Raw genomic sequence first — 14678 nt, 5'->3', positions numbered from 1 at the left:
GACACACCTTGAAAAAGAATAAAGCTGAGGAGATGACACTCTCTGATTTAAAAACTTGCTACAAAGCTAGCGTAATCGAGATAATGCAATACTGATGCAAGGACAGACAGAAATCAATGGAATAGAATTGAGAATTCAGAAATAAAACCGTATGCTTATGGTCAATTGATTTTCAACAACAGTGATAAGAAAACTCAGTGGGAAAGAATAATCTTTTCAACAAACAGTGCTACGACTGTAACTGACCTAAGAAGAAACTTGACTCCATACTGAATCCATTCCTTTAACTCTAACCCCTGTGCTCTGCTGCCTCTGCTTAGCCATGCAGGCTCTGCACCTTTTGTAAAAGAATGATGCTATAGCCTGAAACATACAGGAGAGCCCATTCTCAAGGCTCACTCATATAGAGATAAAAAGTTGTAGAATGGAGAATAATTGTTATCTCATAGGAGGTCTAGGAACATTGTGATCAGACCTGCCTGGACAGCTGTTAAGAACAAAGGTACCAAAAAGTTCGCAACAACCTGCCACACCCTCTCCCCCCTTTCACTAGAAAAGCCTAACTTCTAATTCAGGTACAAGATGGTTCTCTGGGATACTAGTTGACCATCTATCTTCCTGATCTTCTGGCTTTTTGAAAAAGTCTCTATTTCTGGCACTAACAACACATCTCTTGATTTACTGACCTGTCAAGCAATGAGCAATAGGAGCTTGGACTTGGTAACAGGACAACTAAAAAGCTATTTCCAAAAGAATGAAGTTGGACTCGTTGCACCATACACAAAAATTAGCACAAAACAGATGAGACCTAAAAGTAAAAGCTAAAATTCTTACAGGGAAACATAAGAGTAAATCTTTGTGATCTTAGTTTTGCAGGCGAAACAAGGGATGAAAGGAAGAATGGGTAAGCCCATCAGAGAGTGAATTATGGGCCGGGTGAATATTTTTGCAAACCATGTATCTTATAAGGGCCTGGGATCTAGAATACATAAAGAACTCTAACAACTCAAGTATTAAAAAGACAAACAACCCAATTAAAAACTGGACAAGGACCTGAATGGACTTCTATTTATAGATATATAGATGGACACATGTAAATCTTTATACAGGATCCAAAGAAATAAATCAGATATTCTAACCTAAGTGTTCTGGGCACCACGAATTTACAATCTGACATTTTGACCTAAGGAAGGAGCTGAAGAAAAAGAAAGGCTTAAGTTAGTATATATTTGAATTTGGAAGAATGTTGTTTTAATTACTATGGATTCAGTTTAAATCCCTTCCTCCAATTGGCAACTTATATTAACTCGTTAAATTGCTAGTTATATCCTAAAATGAAAAATTCTAAATTCCCAATTTTTATATTATACTAGCATTTAAGACAAAACAGGAAGATGAATTCATACTGAAAAAAAAGGTCCCAATAAATAGTATTAGGAAAAAATTAATAGTCATAAATCCAAAATAAAGACAGCAAGAAAGTACATAATAATTCTACACAAGAATAAACGGTAAAATTAATACAACATATATCCCCACCAAGAAAAAGAGTAAAACATACATAAAAGAGCAATAAGTGTACTTTCTATATTATAAACCATAAACTCAAAAGCACATAGCACAGGTTAGAAATTGCAACTGTCACTAAATAGGAATAGTGAAATAAGGTTTATGAAATACACTAAGCTTAAAATTCTTATTACAATTTTCATTGTTTTATTAATTGTATTCTCATTTCACCTTTCAAATGACATATTACATAACTGTATATATACCTAACTGTACATATACTTTATTCACTGTATAAGGCAGTGAATTTAATGTTAGAAATGGGATATTTATACCAACTTAGCTCACTGTATCTCTACCTAAAAATTTTTCATGGACTCTAAATAAGGCTTTACAAGTTTCAATAAGCTAGTGTTTCATATACAAAACTTAATTTTACAGAAATAATTTAATTAGGTCTTACTATATGGAAAGCTTTAAAACTTAAAGTTTATAAAAACACTCCCAACATAAAAAGGACATGTCGGAGTGACAAAGTTCATAAGAATAAGAAGCCAATCATATAAATGGTCCCATGATTATGATCTGTGGCTCTTAAAGATCAGAAGTACACAGAAGCAGAGCTGCACTCCTGCAGTTCTCCCATTTGACCTCTAAGAACACAGCCATATTGACATCTAAAGCAAGACCTATTTACCTACTCAGCAAGAAAATAACTGTAGGGAACATTAAATCGGTCAAGACCAGGAGAACCCTCAAGAATTCAGACTGGTGGATAACTATCTCAAAGGAAAACTTAAGAGCATGAAGATTACCTCGGCAACTTTTGGAGGCACTCCATCTCCAAGCACTTCCCTGATGAAGCAGTGCTGGCCCATGTAATACGAGAGTCCACAAGTCCTCTTGAAGGCATCTTTCAGTCGTTTCAGCTCGACATCTGTAACTGCAATTCAGAAACAGAAGATGGGTAAGAAACCTGAGGAGAAAAGATGTCTCTCAAAATCTTTACTTTTTTTTCAACCCAGTTTCTAACAAAATCTAGCAAATACTACTTCTCTTCCTAGATAAGTAAAATAAATCCAAAGATATTTTTTATAATTCTAATATTTTCAAATTTAATCTTAAAAATAAACATGAAAATTCTTGACCCACTGTCTTCAATTGGCAGAACATTAAATTATGCATACAAATTCTAGGCAGGAGTAAAGAAGAGGTAACAATTAGCAGGTAAGCTGAATGGCATTAGGCTCTGACATTAATACCTTTTCAGCAGCAATGTCCTCATTTCCTCTGGAATAAAAATTATATTATTTGTACTCTTTGAGCACCTATTTATCCATGCTCCCAAGTTTAGCTTAAACTGTATCATCCTCAACAAAGAAAGTAACCTATAAATAGACTATAATTTTTAGACATCCACTAACAAAAAATTACTGAGCCATTACTTTATTTTAGGCACTGAAGTCTTTCACTGAATAGAACAATCTCTGTCTACAAGGAGAGAAAAATATTCTTTAGTACTATGTGGTCAGTGAAGGTACCACAATGGTACCTTTAGCCCATGCTAGAGAAGAAAGATAAGACTTCTGGATGGAAGGTTGGATGGAAATTTATAGGCCAACCCAAGCGAAATGGACAAGGGCATGCCAAGCAGAGATAATTGTTTGTTTCAAAGTATACAGAGCATGATGTACAGAGTTACCAGAACAAAATGAACAAGGCTGGGAGTAGTAAAAGATAAACCTAAGGCAGTTACTGACCAAGTCATAGAAATTCTGTTCTGACACAATAAGGAAGGGATTCTGTCAGACACAATTCAGGTATGAACTCCAGGCAGATAGGAAACAGAACACAGTCAGATAAAATTCAGGTAGTTCACCAGTTCTGTGGTAAGCAAAATGTGGAAGCAAAAGGTGGACTGCTACTATGAGGAGAAAAAGGAGGAGCTATTTGGGAACTATTTAGAAGGAAAAGTCAACAGAATTTGAAACTTAACTGAAAAGTAGAAGCAATGTAGAATAACATTCAGGATTCTACGCTGAGAAATTTTGAAGGATAGTCTTAGCATGTAGAAAGAGAATGTAAGAAAAAAAGTGAGGAAGGAAAAATGATAAATAATAAATTAAATGATTAGTCATGTATGGATGTGAGAGTTGAACTATAAAGAAAGCTGAGCGCTGAAGAACTGGTGCTTTTGAACTGTGGTGTTGGAGAAGACTCTTGAGAGTCCCTTGGACTGCAAGAAGATCCAACCAGTCCATCCTAAAGGAGATCAGTCCTGGGTGTTCACTGGAAGGACTGAAGTTGAAGCTGAAACTCCAATACTTTGGCCACCTGATGTGAAGAACCGACTCATTGGAAAAGACCCTGATGCTGGGAAAGATTGAAGGCAGGAGGAGAAGGGGATGACAGAGGATGGTTGGATGGCATCACCAACTCAATGGACATGAGTTTGGGTGGACTCTGGGAGTTAGTGATGGACAGGGAGGCCTGGCCTGCTGCAGTCCATGGGGTCGCAAAGAGTCAGACACGACTGAGTGACTGAACTGAACTGAAATGATAAGGACATACTGAAAATGAGCAACCTTCAGGAGACCCACTGAGTTTTTACAATTCTGAGTGTAAAGTTTAGGAAAGGTTCGATGAAAGTCACGAGCAGGTAGCTGGCAATTAAAGTCATGAATAAAGAGCACAAATGACATAGAGACAAAACTGGAAGAAAGCAATGCTTACAGTCCCTGCTGAGAAAGGAAAAAACATTCAAACAAGACTGACAAGGAATACTTAGGAAAAACAAGAGCAGCTTCCAAAGGACAAGAAGAAGGGGCTGGTCTACACACTCAAGGAAGGCAGAAAGGGCCAGCAAGATAAAGACTGAAGAGTGCCTGGCACATAGATTATCATTCAAGAAAAGTCCGTGGTAGGGAGGGAAAGTTCACAAATTCTACAACCTGTAGGGCAATGATAAAACAAAAAGAACTAATACTCAAATAAGCAACTACAGAAAAGTATAACTACTAGATGCTTAATTCATTAAAAAAATGAATTCATAATATTAACATCCCCAATTTACTGATTTTTCCCCCTTTTTAGAATGCAAAAGTGAAAAAACAAAACAAAGATAATTTTATAAATTACAGTTATGGAGAAGAAATTACTTCAGCTGCTGGAATACCTATTTCTTCAGTATGCCTACTTTTCATTAATGGCTTTATAACAAATTAGGATGCTTGTAGTCCAGAGGAGGAGACAAGAAAAATCAATCACTGTGAGAATCTATACACTGTTGGTTACAGATATTTGAAGGAATGCTTGGTAATATGTTTAAAAAAAGCAATGATGACTGATGACTAATGAATCTACTCATTTATAATATGAGAAGACACACACATAAACTTTTTAAAGCATTTGTAAAGGCAAACAGGGCTTCCCTGGTGGCTCAGGGATAAAGAATCCGCCTGCCAAAGCAAGGGACGCAGGTTCAGTCCCTGGCTTAGGAAGATCCCCTGGATAAGGAAATGGCAACCCATTCCAGTATTCTTGCCTGGGAAATCTCATGGACAGGGAAACTTGGCGGGTTACAGTCTATGATAGCCAAAATAGTCGGACACGACAGAGTGACTAAACAACAACGAAAGCAAACAGACAGACTGAATAAGCGATTGTGTAGGCACAAAACAGACTATCAGACACTAAAATACTGCCAGAGATCCATATTTACTGAAAATAAACAGTATTTTTAGTAAAAAATAAAATCTGACAATTAGTTCACCTATAGACAAGGAATACCTAGAAGTGTTCACTATACAAGTGAAACCTTGAAAACTTTCAAAATAAAAATTTAGGCAGGATGGAGAACAAAAGAGAATCAAGCCTAGAAAATTTAAGGTAGGAAAACATAATATTAATTTAGAAAGAAAAGGTAATTTCTGGAAAAATTAGAAAATTCAACACATGGGTCTTTTCTTTACCTCCTTTCTCTTTACAGACTTCACTAAAATTGCAGCAAGAATAAAAAAAGGACACAAACTCACAAGGACAAAGAAAATAGGAGAAAGAAGAACTGAGGAACTATGAGAGTCAAATCTTTCTGGGGAACATTAGTGTCTGGAGGAGTGGTGACTCACTTAAGCAGACCCATGAAAATTGAAACCTAAGCAATCGAAACCAACAGAGAAATGTGGACAAGAAAGTAAACTAACTTACCCTGTCTAGAGCACCCAAAAAAGGCTCTGGAATTCACCGTACCAATTACCACAAAAAAAAAAGGGGGGGGAGGGTAGCGGTAAAAAGAGGGATGGAAGAGAAATTGGTTGAAAGTTACAAGAGAAGTGCTTAGACTAATCAGAGTCAGGTACCAATCTACCATCTAGCCACCGCATACCACTTTTAGATGCAGGTATACATCAAGAAACCAAAGACACATTCTCTGAGACACGGAGACAGAAAGGCTCCATAATCGACCACACCAGGTTTAGCTGACAGCTACAAGAAGGACCATGAGGTATGAAAAAAGGTGAAGATTAAGTGAGCATCTGCATTGCGCTGCTCTCCTTCCCCTATTCTGACATATATATCACCTGGGCAGAATCAATGAGTATTATTCTCTGAAGAAAGTAAATGATTCTAGAACAGAGACCTACTGTTACTGACATGGGGTGAGGGGGATGCCGCCATTCCCCTTTTAAAAATGGCTGAGTTCCCAAAAGGAAAATCCACAAGTCAACAAGCGATATACTCAAACATATGAGTCTTCCAATCAATCTTTTAATGCATAAACTATTTAAAATAAAAAGTCAGTTTGATAGTCATTATACAGTTAAGCATATACTTAACCTTATGACCCAATTAATTCCACTCCTTGTTAATTACACAAGAAAATACTGCACAGAAATATACACAGTAGCTTTATTAACAATAGGGAAAAAAACTAGCAACAATAACCCCTTGATAAAGGAACAGGTGATAAAGTAAATGCAGTATAGTCATACAATGGAATAGTATTCTGCAATAAACATGAAGAAACCACTGATCCATGCATCAACATAAATGAATCTCAAAAACTACACTAGGCAAAATAAGCCAGACACGGTAGAGCATATACCATATGACTACATTATATATCAAAGCTGCAAAGAAGCAAAACCAGTTACGGTGTCCAAGACAGTGGTGGACAGGTAGTGAAGTAAGGAGTATGTGACTGGAGTTGTAGGAAACAGACACCTGCAGAGAGACAGAAAGGAACTATGCTGAGGTGTGGAAATGTTTTATATATTTGACTGGGGTGGTGGCTACAAAAGTGAACAACGGTTCACTTACTGAATTCTTAAAATCTATGCATTTTATTGTATATAAATTATGTATCAATAGCATAGACTGAAAAAAAAAAAATGAATGAACAGTCAAGGAACACCAAATATTGAGGGAGATTTCAATAAGAAAATTACCAAGACAAATAGGGGAAAAGAGGGGTAAGTAGAAATAATGATGAAGGATGAAAAAAAGTGAAAACCTCCAAATATTCTCAGAAAAGGAGAATAAGAAAATTATATCCAAATAAGAATAGGGTACTATAAAAATATAATAAGGGAAAAAATGTAACACTCTCTTGTACCTTTTCCAGAAAGTTACAGGAGACTGTCCTACAACAAAATGAGGGGGTAAACAAAGGAAAGAAGACAGATCCAGGAAACTCTGACTGTCGCAGTTCAGTTCAGGCACTCAGTTATGTCTGACTCTGTGACCCCATGGACTGCAGCACACCAGGCTTCCCTGTCCACCACCAACTCCCGGAGCTTACTCAAACTCACGTCTATTGAGTTGGTGATGCCATCCAACCATCTTATCCTCAGTCTCCCCCTGCCTTCAAATCCTTCCCAGCATCAGGGTCTTTTCCAATGAGTCAGTTCTTCACATCATGTGGCCAAAGTATTGCAGTTTCAGCTTCGGCATCAGTCGTTCCAATGAATATTCAGGACTGACTTCCTGTAGAATGGACTGGTTGGATCTCCATGCTGCCCAAGGGACTCTTTTCTTTTTTTTTGCCCAAGGGACTCTTAAGAGTCTTCTCCAACACCATAGTTCAAAAGCATCAATTCTTCAGCACTCAGCTTTCTTTATAGGAGTACATCAAAGCTGTATATTGTCACTCTGCTTATTTAATTTATATGCAGAATACATCATACAAAATACTGGGCTGGATGAAACACAAGCTTGAATCAAGATTGCCAGGAGAAATAATCAATAACCTCAGATATGCAGATGATACCACCCTTATGGCAGAAAGCAAAGAACTAAAGAGCCTCTAGATGAAAGTAAAAGAGGAGAGTGAAGAAGTTGGCTTAAAACTCAACATTCAGAAAACTAAGATCATGGCATCTGGTCCCATCACTTCATGGCAAATAGATGGGGAAACAGTGGAAACTGACAGACTTTATTTTTGGGGGCTCCAAAATCAAGGCAGATGGTGACTGCAGCCATGAAATTAAAAGACGCTTGCTCCTTGAAAGAAAAGCTATGACCAACCTAGACAGCATATTAAAGAGCAGAGACATTACTTTGCCAACAAAGGTCCATCTAGTCAAAGCTATGGTTTTTCCAGTTGTCATGTATGGATGTGAGAGTTGGACTGACTGCAACAGGAGAGAGGTAAGGGAAATTTCCAGGATGATTAAGGTATCTGAGGAGGACAGCTATGCAGTAAGCATAGAGAACAAGACCAGATTAGAAATGAAGAAAGGACCCCAGAATAAAAATGGAAAGTCTGACAGTAAACTAATACATCTGACCACAATGATAATATCTTAAAGAGGTATTTCACCCTCAAAAAATAAATCTTGGGACTTCCATGGTGGTCCAGTGGCTAGGACTCTTTGCTCCCAACACAGGGGGCTTGGGTTCAATCCCTGGTCAGGGAACTGGATTCCACATGCTGCTACTGAAGAACCAGCTCAGCCAAATAAATAAATCTCAAGGACTGGTTTTACTTTAGGTTTTGCTTAATCTAAGGAACTGTAGAAACATTTCAACTACACCTGTAACACTCATGAGAGTTAAGAAACCAACTAGAATCTTATTGAAAACTATTGGAACAGAATTAAAATCCTTTCTCAAACAGGAAAAGTGAAAGTGAAAGTTGCTCAAACAGGAAGTATGAAATAAGACAAGGGAATAAGGGAGAAACTTTGCTCTTCTCATATCAAAACAAATTTTCAAGAGAACTGAACACAAACCTCATTCAACAAAAAGCCTTGACTTCAAGACATCTCAGTTTTCAAAATAGTCAATTAGTGAGAATTAGCAACTCACACTCAAATACAAGATATGGTAAGAAAAATAAAGTACTTGATAGTCACTTAATGATTAGAGCACGAAAGTATTGATAAAAGCAATTACACAGAAAGGGCAAATACTGAAACAGAAATAAAATAAAGATTATGGTGTTTACCACAGAAACAGAATCCCTCCAGTAAGACCCTCTGAAATGCAGTCAGTTAATCAATCATTAATTAAAGGTTACTGGGCCCTTACTGATCACATGCCCAAAAACTGTGCTAGGCCATGAGGAACACAAAACTAATAAGCCAACTTTGCCTTCGAGGAACTCAGCCAAGAGACAAGACTCATGAATAAGCAATAACAATACAGTAAACATGAAAGACATAGTTGTGCACAGGGAAGAACACCTAAAAAGGGGAAAGAGAGCTCCCAAACTACATTACTAAGTACAACGGAGAATGAAGCAGATAGCCAGTTGTGATTCTAGTGACTGTTTGCATATATATATATGTATTTCATATCAAGATCTCCTTACTGTGATTTCTTCTCACATTTGGACATCCATAGCATGACATTCTCAAGACCTAGCTGACCTATAATAAACCTAATATAGCAACTTATCAATATAAACAACCTAAGCTGAAACTCCAGTACTTTGGCCACCTCATGAGAAGAGTTGACTCATTGGAAAAGACTCTGATGCTGGGAGGGATTGGGGGCAGGAGGAGAAGGGGACAACAGAGGATGAGATGGCTGGATGGCATCACCAACTCGATGGACGCGAGTCTGAGTGAACTCCGGGAGTTGGTGATGGACGGGGAGGCCTGGTGTGCTGTGATTCATGGGGTTGCAAAGAGTCACACACAACTGAGCGACTGAACTGAACTACCAGTTACGTTTGTAAGAGAAAATACGTGTCTTCTGAGCTAAGTAGGATTTATATGCATGTGTGCTCCGTCATTCAGTTGTGTCCAACTCTTTGTGACACCATGGACTGTAACTCACCAGGTTCCTTCGCCCACGGAATTTTCCAGGCAAGAATACTGGAGTGGGTTGCCATTTCCTACTCCAGGAAATCTTCTCAACCTAGAGATCAAACCTGCATCTCTTGCATCGCCTGCATGGGCAGGTGGATTCTTTACCACTGTGCCACTTGGGAATACAGAAGTAAGATTTACAGCTTGTATCAACTGGTGTACCAGTGACTGATGTGGCTGGATTTGGTTTAAACGTAACCACACATCTGTGTTTCCTGGACACCTTCTCATCTAAGACTTTCCCACCCTCTCTCATTACTTGGTTTTCAGCGCAGGATGAAAGCAACAGTACACTGTGTGAGCTAAGGGGAGGGCGCTGAAGTCACTGCAGGCAGTCTATATCCCAGCGAAGGACTACACAGTCAGGGTGGTGAGCACTAACAAGAAACCTGTGCTTCTTTAATCAGAGAAGGCACTGGCACCCCACTCTCCACTATTTCTGAACCAAATTTCATTTGATCCTCTCCCATCACTACCAATAAATACTGTCCAAATAAATGAACATACATGTGTAATTCCAACGCAAAAGGCCAGAAATATAAGGCATCTCCTTTGTATTTGACTATTCTCAGATTCGACACTGGGAAAAAAAGTTGTATGAATAAAATATTCTGTATCTCCTCTGCTCTGGAACACAACTTCAAGAATAAAAGGAATTACTGGTGGTAGTAAAGACTAATGATGCAAAGTTCAAAAACGGAAATACTGGTAATATAAATGATGAAGCGGGGCCTGTGGAACCCTAGAAAACACATATTCCTTCCCCAGCATGAAGCTGCTACTAAGTTCCAGGCATAGGCTGCAATGTAGCAATGAGGACCCCAAGAATGTAAAAATTTTGTGAAATCTCTCTACTTTAAAAGTATTAGCAGTTAATTAAAAAAATTAACCAACATGCAGTCTTAATAAAGCCCACCAGCTGCCAAGTTTGGAAACCTCTGGTCAACTGGTTATGAGCACACACAAAACATACATATATTTGAATCTAACACTGTCACTTACGTGTGTGTGTGTGTGTGTGTGTGTGTGTGTGTGTGTATAACGACTTAAATACAGGAAAAGAATGGATGTCTGATAATGACAGTCTAGGAGGAGAGGAAGAGATTTCCAGCAGCAATGAGAGCAGCCCCGTTCCCTTTCCACTCCTAACTCTGGAAGAAAGTTGTGACAAATGAGGTCTGGAGGGAGGAGGTAAAAGTTCAAAAAAGAACAGTTTTTTCCTGCCCCTCTCCTTTTTCCTCTGCAGACTAATATTACCATCCCAGCAGACCCACCTAACCCTGGAACAAAGGGACGGAAGGAAAAGAAAAAGCGAAGAGGAGAAATATCAAGAAAAAGGAGGCAATTTCTGCAGGTATGACAGACAAGCATAGAGAAAGTATTGTCATTAATCGTAAAGAAGTCACCCAAGTCACCTCTTAGTATCCTCAGGGAATCGGTTCCAGGACAAGCACTGCCACTCCACTCACCAAAATCCAGAGAGGAACAAAATCTCTTATATAAAATGATGTAGTATTTGCATATGATCTAAAGTTCTCCTCTAGATTTTTTTTTATACTCTGTATTTTAAATCATCTCCATATCCTTTCTAATGGGCTTCCCTGGTGGCTCAGCGGTAAAGAATCTGCCTATCAACACAGGAAACTGAAATATCCCCTAGAGAAGGAAATGGCAAATCACTCCAGTATTCTTGCCTGGGAAATCCCATAGACAGAAGAACCTGACTGGTTACAGTCCATGGGGTTGCAAAGAGCTGGACACAACTTAGCAACTAAACAATTCCTCATAATACCTAACACAATGTAAATGTGAGGTAAACTGCAAACACAACATAGATGCTATCAACATATAAATAGTTGTCTGCATGTAACAGGACTGGTAAATTGAAGTTTTGTGGTTTTTTGGAACTTCCTGGAATTTCTCCCTCCCAAATACCCTTCTCTAGAGGGTATTTTTAAATGGATTTTAAAAATATAAGGCCTTTGACTGTGTAGATCACAACATATTGTGTAAAATTCTCAAAGAGATGGGAAGACCACCTTACCTGCTGCCTGACAAACCTGCTTCCTGACCTCTAGGCAGGTCAAGAAGCAACAGTTAGAACCAGACATGGAACAGTAGACAGGTTCAAAATTGGGAAAGGTGTGCGTCAAGGCTGTATACTGTCACCTTATTTATTTATATGTAGAGTACATCATGAGAACTGCCGGGTTGGATGAAGCACAAGCTGGAATCAAGATTGCTGGGAGAAATATCAGTAACTTCAGATATGCTGATGACACCATCCTTATGGTAGAGAGCAAAGAGGAACTAAAGAGCCTCTTGATGAAGGTAAAACAGGTAAGTGAAAAAGCTGTCTAAAACTCAACATTCAAAAAACTAGGAACATGCATCCGGTCCCATCACTTCATGGCAAACAGATGGGAAATATGGAAACAACAACAGATTTTATTTTGGGGGGCTCCAAAATCACTGCAGATGATGACTGCAGCCATGAAATTAAAAGACACTTGCTCCTTGGAAGAAAAGCTATGACAAACCTACACAGCGTATCAAAAAGCAGAGACATTACTTTGCCAACAAAGGTCTGTCTAGTCAAAGCTATGGTTTTTCCAGTAGTCATGTATGGATGTCAGAGTTGGATCATAAAGAAAGCTGAGCGCCAAAGAATTGACACTTTTGAACTGTGGCGTTGGAGAAGACTCTTGAGAGTCCCTTGGAGATCAAACCAATCAATCCTAAAGGAAATAAATCCTGAATATTCACTGGAAAGACTGAGGGGTGAAGCTGAAGCTCCAAACCTTGGCCACTTGCTAAGAGCCCACTTACTGGAAAAGACCATGATCCTGGGAAAGACTGAAGTCAGGAGGAGAAGAGGACAACAGATGATGAGATGGTTGGATGGCATCATGGACTCAGTTGTCATGAATCTGGGCAAACTCCAGGAGATGGTGAAGGACAGGGAAGCCTGGCAGTCCATGGGGTCACAAAGATTCGGACATGACTGAGCAACTGAATAACAACAACAAGAATATAAATAAGAGCAGAAAAAACATTTCACTGTTGTTTGTCTAGCTGTTTCCAGTTACACAGTAATCCAAGCATATTCTGAATGGCCCATACAGCTACATAAAATATCAGGAAAACTAAACGAAACTATGTATTTCAACTAATTATATACAGGCGGAGCTTCCCAGGAAGAGCTAGTGGTAAAGAACTCGCCTGCCAATGCAGGAGACATAAGAGATGTAGGTTCGATCCCTGGGTTGGGAAGATCCCCTGGAGGAAGGCATGGTAACAACTGACTCCAGTACTCTTGCCTGGAGAATCCCATGGACAGAGAAGCCATTGGGTCCAAGCAGGCTATAGCCCACAGGGTCGCAAACAGTCGGACACAACTGAAGCAACTTTGCATGCACACATACGCACATACACAGGTATCCCCCAGTTTCCAAAAGTTCACTTTATACCACTTCACTTTTAATGAGAAACCTGCATTAGCACCTGTTTTCGTTAACCAAAAGAAACCTGAGGATGTTTGTTTTTATGAAAAAAAGGTGACAAGAGAAAACAGCTTTCAGCATTTGTTTTGCAAAGGACTATTAGGCATCATGCACCGCAAGCCATGCTCCTTCCCTAAGCACTCCACCAGCATCTCAGCATCAAGCCACCACAACTCTGAACTCTTTCTGTGGGCACTGTGTTATATCTTTATTTGATAAATTCTTAATCCTGGAATCACCTGAGGCGCACTGAAAGAATTCTGATGCCCAGGCTCCAACCCAAAACAATAAACTGAAGTCTGTAAGTAGAACCCAGGGATTCAAATGTTTGCTAAATAAATGAATACATAAGGAACATTCTAAAAACACAAAGTAAAATATAATAAATAGCCTAAATGGTATAAGTAAGTGATATGGGAGTACAGAAGGTTACAGAGGAATCTAGGAAGTTTCATAAAAGGGGGCCATTCTCACGCTAGAAAATTAAGAATGAGCCCAAGACAGAGAAACAGGAAGAACAGTCGAGTATCAGGAAGGGAGTGAGCACAGAGGTCAGAGGATGTCAGGAGTTTAGAGCAGGGGTCCCCAGTCTCCAGGATCTAAGGCCTGGTGATCTGAGGTGGAGCGGATGTAATAACAATAGAAATAAAGTGCAGAGTAAGTCACCTGAATCATCCCCAAACCATCCCCACCCCCAACCCCAGTCTTCCACAAAACGGGTCCCTGGTGCCAGAAAGGCTGAAGACCACCGGTTTGCAGGACAGCTTAAGAGGCTGGAATGCAAAGTGTGGGAATTGTGAAAGTATGGGAAAAGAAGTGGAAGGAATATCTAGGGTGATAAATATGCTAATGAGTTTTTATGTTTTCAGGAGTTATTCTGGTAAGAGTGTGAAAGAAGTATAATAAAGTGTAAACTTTTAAAATCTGGAACGCACACTTGGAAGCTAATGAAAAATTAAATCTGATTTAAGACTCCTATATTAAGTGTTCACTGTTCATATGAACGCAACACATTCCATGTATAGACCTCAAATCAGATCACGAGGCCTTAGATACTGGAGGTTTGGGGACCCCTGCTCTAAACATTTGAAAAATCTGAAAAAGAAAGCCAAAGAGATATACATTAGCCCTCATACAAATCCATCCCTCCTCATTTTATGTGATCTTCCGATAACAGAGAAGAAAGGCCACTGGGCCCTGATTTGAGATCTCCAGCGTTATGGAAAAATATTTACCAAAATTCCCACCAATGAGTTCTCTGGCCTAAGAAAGAAATGATGCAGGAAGTAGAAGTAGAACAAGATTGAAGAAATGAAGGCAAATGAAATAAGAAAGTTAATAAAGTGAAAAT

At 38.9% G+C, this 14678-nt stretch overlaps 1 protein-coding gene across 2 annotated transcripts in view; it reads right to left on the bottom strand.

Annotated features, from left to right (window-relative positions):
• Positions 1 to 14678, bottom strand: part of USP32 (ubiquitin specific peptidase 32) — a 196795-nt gene that overhangs the window by 133186 nt on the left and 48931 nt on the right. For both annotated transcript variants that reach the window (XM_052657209.1, XM_052657210.1), the window contains exon 2: positions 2325 to 2452. In XM_052657209.1, coding sequence (XP_052513169.1) covers positions 2325 to 2452 — 128 coding nt within the window. The remainder of the gene's footprint in view (positions 1 to 2324; positions 2453 to 14678) is intronic.

Source organism: Budorcas taxicolor, chromosome 19, assembly GCF_023091745.1.
Source record: "Budorcas taxicolor isolate Tak-1 chromosome 19, Takin1.1, whole genome shotgun sequence".
Classification (NCBI taxonomy): Eukaryota; Metazoa; Chordata; class Mammalia; order Artiodactyla; family Bovidae; genus Budorcas; species Budorcas taxicolor.
Note: the sequence above shows the minus strand (reverse complement) of the source record. Positions and strands in the feature narration are given on the sequence as shown.